Here is an 18,533-nt window from a genome sequence, read left to right as displayed (position 1 = left end):
AGGTGGACAAGCATAGCCACTGTGGAAAGAAGAAAACAGGCCTTTCTATGAAGCTTTGCTGAATGTGGGGGGGGAAAGGCAGGTGTGGGAGGAGACGGAGAAGAAGAAACCACATTGTGCGTGATGTGGGGGGGAAGCACTGGGGGAGACGCTGATTCGAACACCCCAGGAGGGTGGTCAGGACAGGAGTGAGCAGTGCACTGGCAGCAGCCCTCTTGCAGTGGAGGCTGCGGGTCTGTGCCAAGCCCCAGCCTTTATTTTTATTACTGCTGGTGACAGCTCCCCTTAATCCATCCCTTTGTTGCCCAGCATCCTGATTAACGCAGCCAGGGTCGGCGGCAGCCTTTGGGCATGAATTTCATGAGGTGAGGAGACCTCTGACCTTGAAACCAGCAGGGCTGGGAACCACATCACGAGGCACAGCCCGTGGATTTATCTAGGTCCCCGAGAAGATCACAGGGGGACGAGGCGAGAAATACTGTATTTCCAACAATCCGTGTAATTGTTAAGCTTCCTAAAATAGTGCCCTGTACCTGGATGGCAGGGGGAAGGTGTTAGCTGAGCTCCCTGTACCCACCTGGTGGGAGATGTAAGCCTTCTGAAGTGGAAATACAGTTTAACTTATTAATTGCCACTAATGGCCCTGTAATAAAGGCAGAACGTGTCAGCTAAACAAATAAACAATTAGCTTGTTACTGCCATTTAGTAAGCTGTTTTAGAACAGGCTTCCCCCGTGTGGTTCCACACCTGGCTCGCTCACAAACAGGAGCTGAGGAACAGCAGGGAGGGTGGGAAGCAGGTGCTTCCGTGGGCGGGGAAGGCCGCCTTGATGTCACAGCTCTTAGGTCTTTACAGACGCGTGGCCATGGTTGCCTGTGACCTGCTCCCATCCCTCCCTCCTGCAGCATCGTTCCTAAGCCACCGTGGCACAGGGGGATGTGTCCAGCATCATCTGAAGGGACTGGCAAAACCGACAGCGCCTAAGAATTGTCTAGGGAGGTTTTGTTTCCTAACCCCCAGGCCCCAGAGCTGCCCCGAAGGTGGGAAGCACGCCCACTCACATCTCCCGTTGAGGTTGTGCGTGTCCATGAAGGAGAAGGCCTCGTCGCAGCTGGTGCCCTGCTCGGCGTAGCTCTTGTCCATGGAGCTCACCATCACCGTCATCTCCTGCCTTGTGCTGCTCATTGTCTCTTTCCGCTTCTGGGCCAGTTTCCTTGGGACAGAGAGTTCGTTATGTAGACACATGCAAGGATGGACCACGTGCCCTGACTGATGATCGAGAGTCACGCGTGTGGAATCAATGGTGTTCACGCTGGAGTGCATGCATAAAAGGAGGAGGCTCCCGGGAGCCTGCATGGGACACAGCCCTCTGACCCTCAGATGGCTGTGACATTGGACCTAATCCCAAATGAACCCAGAGTGGTTCTCCATCAAGGCTGGTCAACAGGGCAAAAGGATAAAAAGAAAAGGCAAGTTGTTGGCTTTTCCTGCAGGTCTGCAGAAGAATGTGAGTCCCCGGGCTTCCCCCAGCCCCTTGGTGAACGAGATGCAAAAAGGCCTTGGAAGGCAGGGACAGATCCAGGTCTTTGGGAGACAAAGGTTAACCCTGGCCTTTGACTCATTCTCATTAACCACCAGAAGCTCATAATCCTTTAAGTTACAGAGACCAGGACAAAAGCTATAAAACCTAAGGGAAACTGACATTCACATATACGGATAAAACATACTTTATAGCTCTTAATACTGGAGGTTTTTGATGCATACAGGACAGACAAGAATAGAATTAGAAATGCTTAAGAAGGTATAAAGTGAGAAGCTTTAAGATGACCATAGCACCATAAAACCAAAAGTACGATGTCCTAAATATTCTAATTCTGCTTAAGCACTTAGCAGCGTTTACACAAGAAAGCAGCAGCTATTTCTAGTAAATCATCTTGACTCTGACTGACCCAGGACACGGCACAATTTAAAATGAGCCGCATAATCAAAATCAACCCCCATATTTGGTGATTACTAATGCAATGTGAGGCATTGACAACATCAGACCATATGGATAACCTTTATTTTCATTTCCAAATGCCACATAATCCAAATGCTTTCTTGCCTGTAGTTATAATAATCTTTTGATTCATACTTAGAAGGCAGAACATTAATAAGTTGCCCCTTTTTTATTGCTAAAAGTTGTGAAAAAAGACACATTTTTAAACAGAAAAATGAAAATGATCTATAACTTTTATGACAATGTGAAAGCTGTAAAGATGAGACTATAAATTGGTGTAGCCACTGTGGAGAATGGTATGGAGTCTCCTCAAAAATCTAAATAGAGCTACCATATGATCCAGCAATCCTACTCCTGGGCATACATCTGATGTACTCATTCTAATTCTAAAAGATACATACCCTCCAATATTTATAGCAGCACTATTCACAATAGCCAGGACATGGAGGCAACTAAAATGTCCATTGACAGATGAATGGATAACTAGATATATATAATCCCAGGCAAGAATACTGGAGTGGGTTACCATTTCCTTCTCCAGGGGATCTTCCCAACTCAGGGACTAAACCTGGGTCTCCTGCATTGCAGGTGGATTCTTTACCATCTGAGCCACGAGAGAACCCACCCCCCACTCCCACACACACAATATATGAATATTACTCAGCCATAAAAAAGAATAAAATAATGCCATTTGTAGCAACATGGGTGGATGCAGAGATTATCATACCAAGTGAAGTCAGTCAGAGAAAGACAAGTATCACATGATATCGCTTATATGGGGATTTCCTGGTGGCTTAGATGGTAAAGACTATGCCTGTTATGTGAGACACCTAGGTTCGATCCCTGGGTCAGGAAGATCCCCTGGAGAAGGGAATGGCAACCCACTCCAGTATTCTTGCCTGGAGAATTCCATGGACAGAGGAGCCTAGTGGGGTACAGTCCAGGGGATAGCTTATACATGGAATATATAAATGATAGAAAGGAACTTATTTATAGGACAGAAATAGACTTACAGATATAGAAAACAAACTTAAGGTTATCAAAGGGAAGGTGGGAGGGATAAGTTAAAGTTTGAGATTTACATATACACACTATTATATATAAAACAGATAACCAACAAGGACCCACTACATAGCACATGGAACTATAGTCAGTATCTTATAATAACCTATAATGGAAAAAGTCTAAAAAAGGATATGTATATTCATATCTTCTTATATATATATAAAAAACGGAATCATTTTGTTGTACACTTGAAACTAACAAGCATGGTAAGTCAACTATATTTCAAAAAATTTTTTTGAAATTATGCGTTTAGAGTGAAAAGTTGTGAAGATTTTGCAAAGTAAGCTGCATGGTTCCTCTAGGTGCCAGCTTGCCGAACCTGCTCGTCTTCCGCAGAGACCCCCTTTCCTCCAGACCACCACATGAGTCTGGGCGGCAGAATGTGGGCTTGGATATCCTCAACAGGTGTTCTGGGCAGAGGCAGCACGGACCCCAGGTCCACAGCTGCAGTTATGACAATGCCATTTCTCTCCACCTCCGAGTCTGCCAGCTCACTGGAAAAGCACTCTTAAGCCAGGTTTCCCCAGGAGCGCTAAAGTGGAGGCCAGAGATAATTAACGCCATTATTCAGGCATAAACGTCCCCTTTCTGTTGGAATTTCTTTAATGTGCTTCGGGCTGATTTATGCAGATAATTGCCTCAATATTCTCTTCTGTTCTGCCTATGAAGAGAGACACGGGCAAGTTCGCCAGACCTCCCTCCCTGTCTGTCTTCTCTTGTGTTTCTCTAATCCTTTCAGGTTAGGAGATGGCAGTGAAAGTGCTTCTTACCCCTGGTGGGATGAGGTGGTAGAGAGGGTGTGTGTGCAACAATAAAAACCAAGCTTGTACTGGAAAAATCTTTCTCCTTTCTCATCTCCCTGTGTGTGAACTTCAGTGAGGTCACGCTACACACCCCACTGCTGATCTTCCTGAAGCACAAAAGAAGGCCATTAAGGACTGGTGAGAACCTACTCAAACCAAGCAGAGGTCCAGTCCGGAGACTCACAGCTTTAAGCTCATGTCCATTAACCATACACTCTGTGCCTGTGAACCGTCAAAGCCCGCCTCCCACGTCCTCAGCAAGCCTTCCTGCATTAACCTCACCGTTTGACCACAGACACAGACGTCTCACTGGGAGACAGGCAGGCCTCACAAGGGAGTGAAACAGGACTAAGACGATAAGGAGTGGTGGGTGCCGAAGTGGAAAGGGAGACAGCCACTCAGCTCCAGAGGCTGGATGCCCCATAGAGGGCCCAGATGTTGTAAATCAGGAGAAACCCCAAATTCAGATTTTATAGGAATTGAATTTTAAGTATTGTCAAATAATTCAAATTAAAAAATTAAAAAGACTATGTGGTCCAAACAAAGCATGTGTTTGGGTACTTCTGCTCTCTGCTAATACACACTTAGGCACTTAATTGTGTTGGAAAGGAAGAGAGTGGAAACCGCCATACAATACACAACTACGGTGTGGCAGTGCTCTGCAAGTGTTCTCTCATTTAATCCTAGTAATGGAAAATAATCTGCCTGCAATGTGGGAGACCTGGGTTTGATCCCTGGGTTGGGAGGATCCCCTGGAGTAGGAAATGGCAACCCACTCCAGTATTCTTGCCTGGAGAATTTCATGGACAGAGGAGCCTGGCAAGCTAAAGTCCATGAGATCGCAAAGAGTCGGACATGACTGAGCAACTAACACTCTGACTTTCACTTTTTTCAACCTGGAAAGAGCTATTCTTACTTCTCATTTTACAGATGAAGGAGCTGAGTCTCAAGAAGTTAAATTGTCCAAATTGTGGAGCTGGAATCACACCCCAGATCTCTCTTGACCCCAAAGGTACTCATTCTAGAACAATGTGCTTTGCCTAACAAAGTATTTCATTAATTTACATTTCCATACAAGTTACATTATAATTTTCACCAAATTGCTTTCAGGTGTGAATACTCTATCACCTCATGACTAAATATGCACTGTAAAAAGTAGGAATTAACAAAAAAAGTAGTTGAATTAATAATTGTCATAGCAAAGCATTAGAAAAGAGTTTTATTTACAACCTACTAATCAAAAGTAGCTTGCTTGGTCACAGAGATTATGAGTCACTGCTTTGGATTTCTGGTTTTTCCTCATATGCAATTAAATGTTGTATTCCATAATTAAGATGGTTGAGGAAGGTTAGATTTAGAATTGAGGCTTGGGAATGACTGGATAAATTGAAATTTATTCTCTCTCTCTTGTTTTTTTTTCTCTATTTCTCTTTTGGACTTTGTGTTTCAGATTTGTTTTTTTTTTTTTCCTCAAGTGAAAACTTTTAAAACTGTCAGAAAAACATTGTGAACTTAATGAAATAGTGTTTTGTGCAGGAAAACTCCTAAAGTGGAGGCAATTTTTCTTTGCGATCTTATCTAAAGACACAGGTAAATTTATTTTCCATTTTGATTTTTAAGAAATGGTTTGTCTGAAATATTTAAACCTCCAATCTCTAAATTTGGATTGCATGAATCTCAAAGACCTTAGTAACAACAACAAAATGTTCTTATAAATATCAATGGTGCATAAAAAATTAAGGAGAAGACTTCAGTTTAATGTTGGGCATGAAGGAGCTTGGAGGTCATTGTTCTGTCCTAAAAACAAGTAAAAAGCTGAATAGACAATTGTTTGACTTAACTTGTAAGATAATTGATGTCACAGGGCAACGACTGTCCCCCGAATTACAAACACGTGGATATAGAGAATCACAATTCACCAGAGCAGAAACACATGAGCAGAAACCTATGTGAGAATCAGCACTGGGGCAGAAAAACCCAAACTGTAATTGAATTACTGGAGGCTCAGTGTGGATCAGCCTGAGACTTAAAAACTCCAGCAGGGTCCAGACTTAAGGAGGACCTCACACCTTTTTGAATTTTATCTTCAGGAGCCCTACCTGGTTCTCAAAGTAAAGATTGGAGGGGAAAAAATCACCTCTGTTTAGTTCTTTGGCCCATTTTTTGATTGGATCATTTATTTTTCTGGAATTGAGCTGCAGGAGTTGCTTGTATATTTTTGAGATTAATCCTTTGTCTGTTCCTTCGTTTGCTATTATTTTCTCCCAATCTGGGGGCTGTCTTTTCACCTTGCTTATAGTTTCCTTTGTTGTGCAAAAGTTTTTAAGTTTAATTAGGTCTCATTTGTTTATTTTTGCTTTTATTTCCAACATTCTGGGAGGTGGGTCATAGAGGATGATCCTGCTGTGATTTACGTCGGAGAGTGTTTTGCCTATGTTCTCCTCTAGGAGTTTTATAGTTTCTGGTCTTACATTTAGATCTTTAATCCATTTTGAGTTTATTTTTGTGTACGGTGTTAGAAAGTGTTCTAGTTTCATTCTTTTACAAGTGGTTCACCGCAGCACTGTTTATAATAGCCAGGACATGGAAGCAACCTAGATGCCCATCAGCAGACGAATGGATAAGGAAGCTGTGGTACATATACACCATGGAATATTACTCATCCATTAAAAAGAATTCATTTGAATCCGTTCTAATGAGATGGATGAAACTGGAGCCCATTATACAGAGTGAAGTAATCCAGAAAGATAAAGACCAATACAGTATACTAACACATATATATGGAATTTAGAAAGATGGTAACGATAACCCTATAAGCAAAACAGAAAAAGAGACACAGATGTACAGAACAGACTTTTGGACTCTGTGGGAGAAGGCGAGGGTGGGATGTTTCTAGAGAACAGCATTGAAACATGTATATTATCAAGGGTGAAACAGATCACCAGCCCAGGTTGGATGCATGAGACAAGTGCTCGGGGCTGGTGCACTGGGAAGACCCAGAGGGATTGGGTAGAGAGGGAGGTGGGAGGGGGGATAGGGATGGGGAATACATGTAAATCCATGGCTGATTCATGTCAATGTATGGCAAAAACCACTACAATACTGTAAAGTAATTAGCCTCCAACTAATAAAAATAAATGAAAAAAAAGAATCACCTCTGGCTTTCAGCAGCATGAGGAGGAAAGTAGCCTACTTGAAATACATTCAAAGCATTTTATGCTTTTTAAAACAGTTGCCCTCAAGAATATTATTTTCCTAGAGGCTAACCTGTTGTGGTTTTATCAGTCTAACCAATCTGGGGGAAGGAAAGTTATCCAAACCCAGCCCCCTGCAGCCATCCTGTCCATCCAAGGAGGGGGCTCCTGAAGTGCCTGCGAAGGTCACAGCTCGGGACACAAATTCACTAAAAGGCTGAGACCCAATTGTGTGTCTCCTTGTCTCTCCAACAACTTACTATCATGTGACTAAGGACCTATTTGCAGAAGTCCATTTTCCCTGGTACATCAAGTCTGGACATCAGTAAAAAATTACAAGGCATACTAAAAGGCGAAAAACACAATTTAGAGACAGAGGAAGCATTGGGATAAGGTTCCTACAGCAGGGATGGTGGGATTATCAGACGGGGAATTTAAAATAACTATGAGTTATAGGCTAAAGCCTCTAATGGAATAAGTAGACAACATGCAAGAATAGATGGAAAACAAAATAAGCAAAAGCATATTACCAAATGAAAGAGACTAATCTGAAAAGGTTCACTATACTTTATGCTTGATTTTGCTATAAACCTAAAACTTCTCTAAAAAACAAATTCTACTAAAAAAAACCCTATAATACTGCTTGGAAAAAAATTAAAAGGGAGGAAAAACATAGTTATAGTCCTAAATTTCCAAACTAGAACAAAAGAAGAGAAAGAAAGAAATGTGGAATGAAGTCAAATGAAAAGGATGGCCCTTCATGCATATTCTATTCAAATATTTCTCTTATATTTCTTTCCTGGCATAAAAATAAAAACAAGAAACAAGGGCAAGGGAAAGGGAAGAAAAATCCTTGGCAAATTATTAACTATGTGACAGGCATGAATCAGAGTCGGTAAAGAGAACAGGGTGAAGAATGATGTGTTCAGCATCGTGTCCTATGGGAGGAAGAGCAGCAGGACAATGGCCACCAGCTAGGAGACCCAAGCAAAGCATGGGTGGGGGAAAAACAGAAATAAGTCTTGCTTCTCCTCCTTTCCTCCCTGAACCTGAACTGAGTGACGTTTCTCAGAGGATCAGGATGGGAGCAGATTCAAGGGGAAGGAATACAAAGGTCAACTTCAGTTCAGACCTAAGTCTCACCCATGCTTAATTGCAACTCAGGGTTACAGGACATGATTCCCCAACGAGCCTGACTTGTCCATCTTTATTAGAGGTCTTGCTATGTTGGGTTACACCAACAGAGACTGTGACAGACAAAAATTGGTAACACTGACCTGAAGGAAGGTCAGTGCTCGGTTATAAAAAAGGCGTCTTTATTTTTAAAATCTGTCATTTGAAATTCTACAGGGCAGGCAAAACTTGAGGATTTGCAGATTGCATATAGACATAAGAAGGGAAAGGCAAAAGGCTTTCTGGTTCTGGATTCTACAATTAAGTGTGTGCTTCGACTTAATTAAGGACGGGGGCAGAGGCTGGAACGAAGAAGAAGTATTTAATTTTTCCTCACAGTAGGGATGAAATAGATATTGGTTGTGTCAAAGAATGCATACATTATACCAAATTGCCCAGATCCAGCTGAATAAACCTCAATGAATAGGGGGCTGTCACCTCAAAGATGGATCTGTGAGGGCTACCAGATGATACTGTTTTTAGAGGTAAAATGTTAAGGAAAAGGAAAAAATGGTCCTACGTCTTAAATATCAATATTTTCAATGCAAAAGTACCATCACTACAATAGCTGATAGAAAAACAATGAGGATAACAATTACCAAAACTTCTGTAGGACTTGAGATAAACTAGAGACGTTACGTGCATTAGCTCTTAATTCTCAAAACAACCCAGTGAGGAAATTGCTATTATTATCCTAGTCTTAGAGAGAGGGAAATTGAGGCATGGTGGTATTAAGTTGCCCATGACCACATGGCTAGGCAACTTGAGACCTCTGGCATAGTTTCCTGAATTGAGATAAAACCATCTTCATAAGACTCAAATGGCATCACCAAGCAAACTTTATTGGTTGCTTAAGTTCAGACACAGAAAATAAAGGCTAGTTTTCTTTACCAGCTAGGACTTTGCAGCTGACAACCAAGGTAACAGGGTTTTTAAAGATTTTTTTTTTTTATGTGGACTAGTTTAAAGTCTTTATTGAATTTGCTACAATATTGTTCCTGTTTCATATTTTGGTTTTTTGGCTGTGAGGCATGTGGGCTTTTAGTTTCCCAACCAGGGATTGAATCCGTGTCCCCTGCACTGGAAAGCAAAGTCTTAACCACAGGATCATCAGGGAAGTCCCTGGATTGTTCTTCTAACAAGGCTGCTCACTGCATCATCACCTGAGAAACCACTGCATCCATGGCTTGTAGATGCTCAGCACCCACGCAGCTGCCTTCCAGCTCTCACTGACTAGTACACATGGTCTGTGTTAATCACAAAGAAAAGAATTTCACGTTGAGACAAGTCAGGCTTTAGACCTTGGTTGGGTCTTTTTCAGAGTTCACCTCTTGACGCTGTGATGAGATGACCTGATAGGCTGGTGCGGCCGCTGGCAGACTGGGAGAGCGCCGTAGACACAGCCTTCCTGCCCAGCAACTGAGAAGTGGGGGCTGATTTCATTACTTCAGTTCAGTTCAGTTCAGTCGCTCAGTAGTGTCCGATGGACAGCACGCCAAGCTTCCCTGTCCATCACTGACTCCCGGAGTTTACTCAAACTCATATCCATTGAGTCGGTGAGGCCATCCAACCATCTCATCCTCTGTCGTCCCCTTCTCCTCCCACCTTCAATCTTTGCCTGCATCAGGGTCTTTTCAAATGAGTCATTTCTGCGAATCAGGTGAAAGTATTGGAGTTTCAGCTTCAGCATCAGTCCTTCCAATGAATATTCAGGGTTGATCTCCTTTAGGATGGACTGGTTGGATCTCCTTGCTGTCCAATGGACTCTCAAGAGTCTTTTCTAACACCACAGTTCAAAAGCATCAATTCTTCAGTGCTCAGGTTTTTTTTTTATAGTCCAACTCTCACATTCATACATGACTACTGGAAAAATCATAGCTTTGACTAGATGGATCTTTGTTGGCAAAGTAATATCTCTGCTTTTTAACATGCTGTCTAGGTTGGTCATAAGTTTTCTTCCAAGGAGCAAGTGTCTTTTAATTTAAAGGCTGTAGTCACCATCTGCAGTGATTTTGGAGCCCCCCAAAATAAAACCTGCCACTGTTTCCATTGTTTTCCCATCTATTTGCCATGAAGTGATGGGACCGGATGCCATGATCTTAGGTTTCTGAATGTTGAGCTTTAAGCCAACTTTTTCACTCTCCTCTTTCACTTTCATCAAGAGGCTCTTTAGTTCTTCTTCGCTTTCTGCCATAAGGGTGGAGTCATCTGCATATCTGAGGTTACTGGTATTTCTTCTGGCAATCTTGATTCCAGCTTGTGCTTCATCCAGCCCAGCATTTCACATGATGTACTCTGCATATAAGTTAAATAAGCAGTTAAATATACAGCCTTGACATGTTCCTTTCCTGATTTGGAACCAGTCTGTTGTTCCATGTCCAGTTCTAACTGTTGGTTCTTGACCTGCATACAAATTTCTCAGGAGGCAGGGCAGGTGGTCTGGTATTCCCGTCTCTTGAAGAATTTTCCACAGTTTGCTGTGAACTACAGTCAAAGGCTTTGGCATAGTGAATAAAGCAGAAGTAGATGTTTTTCTGGAACCCTTTTGCTTTTTTGATGATCCAATGGATGTTGGCAATTTGATCTGTGGTTCCTCTGCCTTTTCTAAATCCAGTTTGAACATCTGGAAGTTCATGTTTCTCATACTGTTGAAGACTGGCTTGGAGAATTTTGAGCATCACTTTGCTAGTGTGTGAGATGAGTGCAATTGTGCGGTAGTTTGAGCATTCTTTGGCATGGCCTTTCTTTGGGATTGGAATGAAAACTGACCTTTTCCAGTCCTGTGGCCACTTCTGAGTTTTCCAAATTTGCTGGCATATTGAAAGCAGCACTTTCACAGCATCATCCTTTAGGATTTGAAATAGCTCAACTGGAATTCCATCACCTCCACTAGCTTTGTTTGTAGTGATGCTTCCTAAGGCCCAATTGACTTCACATTCCAGGATGTCTGGCTCTAGGTGAATGATCACACCATCGTGATTATCTGGGACGTGAAGATCTTTTTTGTATAGGTCTTCTGTGTATTCTTGCCACCTCTTCTTAATATCTTCTGCCTCTGTTAGGTCCATGTCATTTCTGTCCTTTATTGAGCCCATCTTTGCATGAAATTTTCCCTTGGTATCTCTAATTTTCTTGAAGAGATCTCTCTTCTTTCCCATTCTATTGTTGTCCTCTATTTCTTTGCATTGATCACTGAGGAAGGCTTTCTTATCTCTCCTTGCTAGTCTTTGGAACTCTGCATCCAAATGGGAATATCTTTCCTTTTCTCCTTTGCCTTTTGCTTCTCTTCTTTTCACAGCTATTTGTAAGGCCTCCTCAGACAACCATTTTGCCTTCTTGCATTTCTTTTTCTTGGGGATGGTCTTGATCACTGCCTCCTGTATAGTGTCACGAACCTCCATCCATAGTCCTCGGGCACTCTGTCTATCAGATCTAATCCTTGAATCTATTTGTCACTTCTGATGTATAATCTTAAGGGATTTGATTTAGGTCATACCTGAATGGTCTAGTGGTTTTCCCCACTTTCTTCAACTTAAGTCTGAATTTGACAATAAGGAGTTCATGATCTGAGTTCATGATTTCATTAACCTACCACTTAAGACTACAGCTTTGCTTTGAGTCACCCAGTGGCAAAGATGACCTAGACTGCTCCACTGACTGGTCAGGGTGTCTGCAAGGGACACAGGCCAGGAAACAGGAACAAACTCAGTGGACTTCTTAGGCAAGTAGCTGTTAGGTTATCTGTCCACATGTACACACACATAACCATAAACATTTCATGTTGAAAAGGCTCAAATAATGAGTCATATTATACAAACATGATGAAAAATTAGCCTTTCTCAAACTTAGTAGTTGTAAAAGAAAAATTTGGAAAACGTTGACTTTCATTTAAAAGAAGTTGAAATTACATGTATTACAATCTAGAATCACTTCAAAAATTATGTATATCTTTTCTATGACTCTGATGATTTCCATTATTATCACAAATTACAATTAAAAAGGTACTAGGAATGTATTGTTTATTGTGAGAAAATCCACAGACTCATATGTTGAACTAACACACGTGGACAAAATAATTCCAGTACCCTGTGTTTTATTTTTGGAATTAACAGAATTAGGAATGGAATTTGCTATTTTCTGGAGGGAGTCCAAGTATCCAAAGCTTTTTAACAGTAGAGTGTTTGACTGATAAAACTCTTCTTCCACCTTGAATTTCAAAGGAACCTCTGATTGGAAAGCATTATCTGGATATGGTTAGGGAGCCATCATTTTTATGCTCAGCCAACAGGTATATTACTATGTTTCTCAGCAAATGTTAGTGTCCACTGTATGAGGGCGAGGCTTAATTCTTTTTGCTGTATATCCTGTCCTAGAACTGTACTAGGACAAATATTTCTAGGGGACTTCCCTGGTGATCCAGTCGTTAAGACTCCATGCTTGCAATGGTGGGGACATGGGTTCGATCTCTGGTTTGGGAACTAGGATCCCACATGCTGTGTGGTGCAGCCAAAAAATAATAAAATAAAATAAAGAGCTGTCTTCCACTAGAAATCAGGTTCTACCATCAGCTAAGATCTGTCGATCAAAGGCAATTAAGAAAAGAGAAAAACTCAACTTATACTTGTCTATATTTGTTCTTTTTTCTTTAAAAAAATTTTTATTGAGGTATAGTTGATTTACAGTATTATATGCTTCAGGTATACAACATAGTAGTTCACAATTTTTAAAGACTATACTCCATTTATAGTTATTATAAAATATTGGCTATATTCCCTGTGCTGTATAAAGTATCCTTGCAGCTTATTTATTTAATACACTGTAGTTTGTACCTCTTAATTACCCCTACCCTTATCTTGCCTTTCCCCACTGGTAACTGCTTTTCTCTGTATCAGAATCTATTTCTTTTTTGTTATATTCACTACTTTGTTGTATTTTTTAGATTCTACTTATAAGTAATGTCATACAATATTTATTCTCTGCCTGACTTATTTCACTTAGCATAACACCCTCCAAGTCAATCCATGATGTTGCAAATGGCAAGATTTAATTTTTAATGGCTGAGCAGCATTCCATAATATATACACATCTGTATGTTTGCATATGCATGTGTTTATATACCACATTTTCTTTCTCCATTTATCTGTGGATGGACACTTACACTGCTTCTATATCTTGCCAATTGTAAATAATGCTACTGTGGACACTGAGGTCCATGTATTTTTCTGGTTGCTTCTTTTTTAATTTATTTTTTAATTGAAGGATAATTGCTTTATAGAATTTTGTTGTTTTCTGTCAAATTGCAATTATCTGATTCAACATATTATTTCCATATTATAAAAATATAGGATGAACATAACTGTGTGTGAGAAGGAGAGATAAGAGACAGAGACCCTGACTCTGATGCACATCTAATGAATCTAAAGGTCCAGGTCAGTACTTGGAACTGACTCGTGCTGCCCACAGCTAAATCCTCTAGCTTCTAGTTTGTATTAAGAATCAAAAGGACCCTTGGCAAATGTGGCAGCTTGAAAACATATAACATGGATGTAAGATGTTTTCCTTGAATTTTTCTAAGTGATAAAGAGGAACTGAAAAAACTCCCACAACTCTTGCTTTGGGCTAACTTGAACTTAACATTATCCCTATAACAGCCCAGAAGGAAAAACCATTGGGTAAATCCTGAAATATACTTAATGATCACTCTCCTTCATTCTTCCTATCTGCTCGGGTCTCTTCCCCACTTCCCTGGTTATTTTTCCAACCAAACAGAAATTCCCTGTGAGCCCAACTTTTCCCTACCCCCCCATCCCCATTCTCTATCTGGCCTGGAGGGTGAGAGCTCATGTTTTGTAACTGTTTGATGATTGTTTCAGCTGCCTCCTCCAAAAAGAGGCTTCAGAGAGGACCAACACACACACATGGACACATACACAGACACACACACGCTCTGCTCTTCTGACATACACATCTTCCACTTGGGAGTAACTCACAGCTCACATGAGTGCCTATAATAATTTCCCAGACCAACTGAAGATTCTGAAACATTAAAAAAAAGTCAGCAGTAAAAATAATAGATGCAGTATCTGTCATCCTTAGTAATATTTTTGTTTAGTTTTATTTCTCACATCAGGGCCATATGAATCCAGGGGGACAGGAACCAGCGATAGTACAGAAAATAGGAAACGGGTACAGCCCACAACAGAGCAAAATGGGAATAAAGTGACATTAGTGCGAGCTGGTCCCTGCTCAGTTGGCTAATGTTGCTGAATTCTGTGTGTGAACATTATCTTGAAATTTAAAGCTTTCAAAAATGTCACTCTTCCGCAAGACTAAATTGGTATACTGTTTATCCTCCATCAGACTATAAATATGAGTGAGAAAGAGGAATTTTTAATGTGTGTCATATCAGAATAGCACTTCCAGTCTCCTCTTGATGAAGTTTGTTAAGCTCACTAAAAAATTGGAGTGCTTGTCTAATAAAAACAGAGCAAGCCATTGATGTCAGCACACAGGGAAATTGAAGTCCAATAAACAAGAAAATTGTGTGTTCTATATCTGAATTAAGCAGGGACTTTATCATAAAAGCCAGGTGACCTCTTGGAGATGCAGAGCTAAGTATCCAAGAAATTCATAAACATGCAGGATGAACATTTTCCACAAAATAACTCTATTCCAAGTTTAAAATATAGCTGCTGGTTAATTTATTCAGGGGTAAACACAGACTGTTTCTTTAGTGGCTCTAGCAACCTGCACAGAACACAACTAAGAGCAACTGTTTCAGAAGCACTGGCTTTGCTGTTTCATCACTTACAGGCATTCCTATGGTCAGTTGGGACTTTGCAGGTAGCTCAGTGGTAAAGAACCCCCCCGCTGATACAGGAGATTGGGGTTTGATCCCTGGGTCAGGAAATGGGCACCTACTCTAGATTCTTGCCTGGAGAATCTCACCAATAGAGGAGCCTGGCAGGCTACAGTCCATGGGGTTGCAAAGAGTCAGACAGGACTAAATGACTAAGCAACAAAACAATGGTCAGCTGACTAGTCATTTGACCTTTCTAAAACATCAATTTATATAACAACCACTCTTCCCAATTCAGGCCTAGCTTTTCTTATTAACTGATTCTAAACAATGGTCACTTAATTGGAAAAAATAATTTTCCTCATGGAAAAATATAAAAGTCATTCTTAAAACATTTTTCATCTGATGTTGAATTGAGTTTCTCTTTTTTATAGAAAAAGGTAAAACTAACTACTTTGTTTTAGTGCTTTGGTACATTGGTAGGGAAAGGTTCTTACTTGTTATGGAAGATGTGAAAAGGAAATAATCTGGCCTTTATATACTATTTATTTATTATGTATGTGTATATGGGGGGTGTGATGTGTAATGAAGTTTTTTCAAAATTAAAATGAACTCTTCAAAGGAATACCAGTTATACTAAATTATCATATTTAAACAAGTTGTGTTTCCCCACATATTCACCAACACTTGATATCAGTCAAAAATGTTTGCCAATTTGATGAGTAAAACAATGGTATCTCATGTTGTATAGATCTGCATGTATCTGATTACATGTAAGGTTGAATATATTTTCAAATGTCACTTAGCCATACATTGATATTCTGTAAGTTGCCTATGTATATTTCATATTCATTTTTGCACTTCACTTTGTCTTTTCTTATTGATGTCTAGAAGTTTTTTATAGTTAGGCCACTAATACTTCAATATATAAATATTAAAAATATTTTCTTCTAATCTGCAGCTTGTTTTAAAGTTTTGTTTATGGTGTGCTTGGGTATATGGAAGTTTATGATTATGTCCATGATAGTTTTAGGGCACTCCTTCCTCTGAGATTACTTTATTATAGGCAGTGCTCTTTCTCTTCCTAGGGACAGAGACAAAGGAGATGGATTAGATGCTGAGCTTCTCAGGCTCTGCAGAAAGGTAAGCAGACAACAACTTTCAAGATGGTGGTAAAAGCAGCTGACACAGGTCTAGAAGAAACCAGATTCACCGAGCACCCCTGTAGCCAGATTGTGTTGTCTAAGTGCCATCACCTACTGAAAAAACCCCAAGGTTTCTTGGAGAATTGTCCATTTTCACAGGGCAGACAATGCACTAGATGAGTTGAGACCATCCAGTTGGACCAGACAACACGGGAACTCCCAAAGATTTCTGGGGTCATGTTGAAAGAACACAAGAGACACCCTGAAGCGGCTCTCCTGGCCAAAGAGGAGATGCTCTGAACATGCCAACACTAGTTGCTGTAAAGTGTTCAAACACATTAAATATGTTACAATCCCTCAGCCCATAATGGTACTACTGGTTATGACACCAATTCATTCTGAAACTGGAAAATAGAGGGAATGAATTAAATGTTTATCTCAAGTCTCCTATAGGAAATAGATTTCAAGATAACCAAACATTTGAACCAAGACAGCATTTAATAAATATGGATGGAGTGATGAAATTAGGATGTCACCATTTTGAAACCCCTAATAAAACAATAGATCTAGGCAATCATCATCAGTAGCTTAAAAAACCATTAAGTGAAAGGCTGAGGTGGAACTTTATAATGGGTGGATCAGGTTGGCAAAAACAGCACTCGGTAATCAATCTGAGGGCTGCGTGCTTTTCCATGCAGTGTGGCCATGAGCAGTTCCAACCAAAACAAGGAGCCGATTCAGTTCCCGCTCTCGCCCAGATCACAGGAAGCACAGGTCATGAGTGGGCAGACTAGATGACAGGCTGAGAACGCGGCAGCCAAGCTCAGAACATGGGCGATTCCACAGGATGAGCGGCTCATTCAACAAACAGACGAGGGCAGGCAGAACAGGGGAGTCCACGTTATGAATGGAGACACATCTGTGAAAGGCTAGGTGACCAGAACAAAAGCCAGGTCTCCAGTCCTTTACTTCATTTATTCCAAACCATTCTCACCAAGACCTCTAGCTTGACAAGCTCAGAGTCAGAACTCACTTTCCTGGGGACAACTGTGTTTTTCTGTGTTTCTGTGGAAATTCATAGAAAAATGAATTGAGATGCATCTGCCATATGAAGCCACTGAAGTGACTGTTCCAAAGGCTGAGTTCAGAAGTAACAGAGAGGCTGATTTCTGCAAACAGAAAGATAGCCTTCCTTTTAGCTGAGCACTCATCCTAAAAGGCGGTTCTCCTTTTCCTCATTAACCGTCTTTCCCCTTTTCTTGTGACTGAAGAGTCACGTGATTTAAATAAAAAGCGAGAAACTGAGCCAGCTCAGGTGACGGCTGTATGATTCGTAGGAGCAAATAACACAGACATGAAAGACATTCTTCTGCAAAGTATGACAGACTTTCAAATTATCCTTCTCTAACTAATTAGCATTTTAGAAAAATTGGGTTTAATCATTAAAGAAGCCATCTGCTTATCCAGGAGCTGTCTAGTGAATACTGCTGGCAACTTTCAGGGGAGACGTACCCGGCAGGTACTGCATTTTCTTTTGATTTCTGAAGCAAAGAGAAAGATGGCCATCCCCCTTCCCACCCCCAACGAATTCAAACACAGTGACCTATCTGTCCCGTGCTATGGTGCGCCTCACACACTTCAAAGAGTGAAGGGGGAGGAGACAGGGTGGGAGGTATTCGAAAGCTTCCCTTTCGTAGACTATACACACAGAAGAGATTCATGGCTTCGTTTAATTTACCTGCCTCCCCATGCAATGGCAGACTTATATGACACGGACTTATATGGCAGTTGGCGTAAATCACAGCTGGCATTGTGAAGGGTACTGTCTTGAGCAGCTGGAACAGTGAAGACCTCCTGGGGGTGGTGCCCTACCCCGCTCAGTGGCTAAGTTGCATCCAACTCTTTGACTCTCTGCGACCCCATGGACTGTATGGAGCCCGCCAGGCTCCTGTGTTCATGGGATTTTCCAGGCAAGAATACTAGAATGGGTTGCCATTTCCTTCACCAGAAGATCTTCCCCACCCAGGGATTGAATGTGCGTCTCCTGCATTGGCAGGTGGATTCTTTACCACTGCACCACCTGAAAACCCCTTGGAGGTGGGGGGGAATAGCAAAAACAGTCCAAATCCTCCTCAGTCACACACATATTTCTTTCTCAATCCTGTGATTTGGGGTTGTTGTGCAAAGGAATGTTCTACCATGAAGGGTCTTGCTCCTTGGGTCATACAGAGAATGCTCAGGATTTCATCTGCTGATGATGTAGAGACCTACAAAGACTATGTGAAAATTCTCTGCAATATTTGGGGCTCATATGAAGATGGAGAACCTGGAAAACTATTTGCTAAAACATCTGCT

General features: G+C 41.1%; 1 protein-coding gene across 4 annotated transcripts in view; it reads right to left on the bottom strand.

Annotated features, from left to right (window-relative positions):
- The window catches only part of PTPRM (protein tyrosine phosphatase receptor type M), a 649,948-nt gene that overhangs the window by 134,880 nt on the left and 496,535 nt on the right, over positions 1–18,533 (bottom strand). For all 4 annotated transcript variants that reach the window (XM_061131248.1, XM_061131250.1, XM_061131249.1 and 1 more), the window contains exon 15: positions 1,062–1,213. In XM_061131248.1, coding sequence (XP_060987231.1) covers positions 1,062–1,213 — 152 coding nt within the window. The remainder of the gene's footprint in view (positions 1–1,061; positions 1,214–18,533) is intronic.

The sequence above is a fragment of the Dama dama genome, chromosome 27 (assembly GCF_033118175.1).
Source record: "Dama dama isolate Ldn47 chromosome 27, ASM3311817v1, whole genome shotgun sequence".
Classification (NCBI taxonomy): Eukaryota; Metazoa; Chordata; class Mammalia; order Artiodactyla; family Cervidae; genus Dama; species Dama dama.
This window is presented reverse-complemented; position numbering and strand designations above follow the sequence as displayed.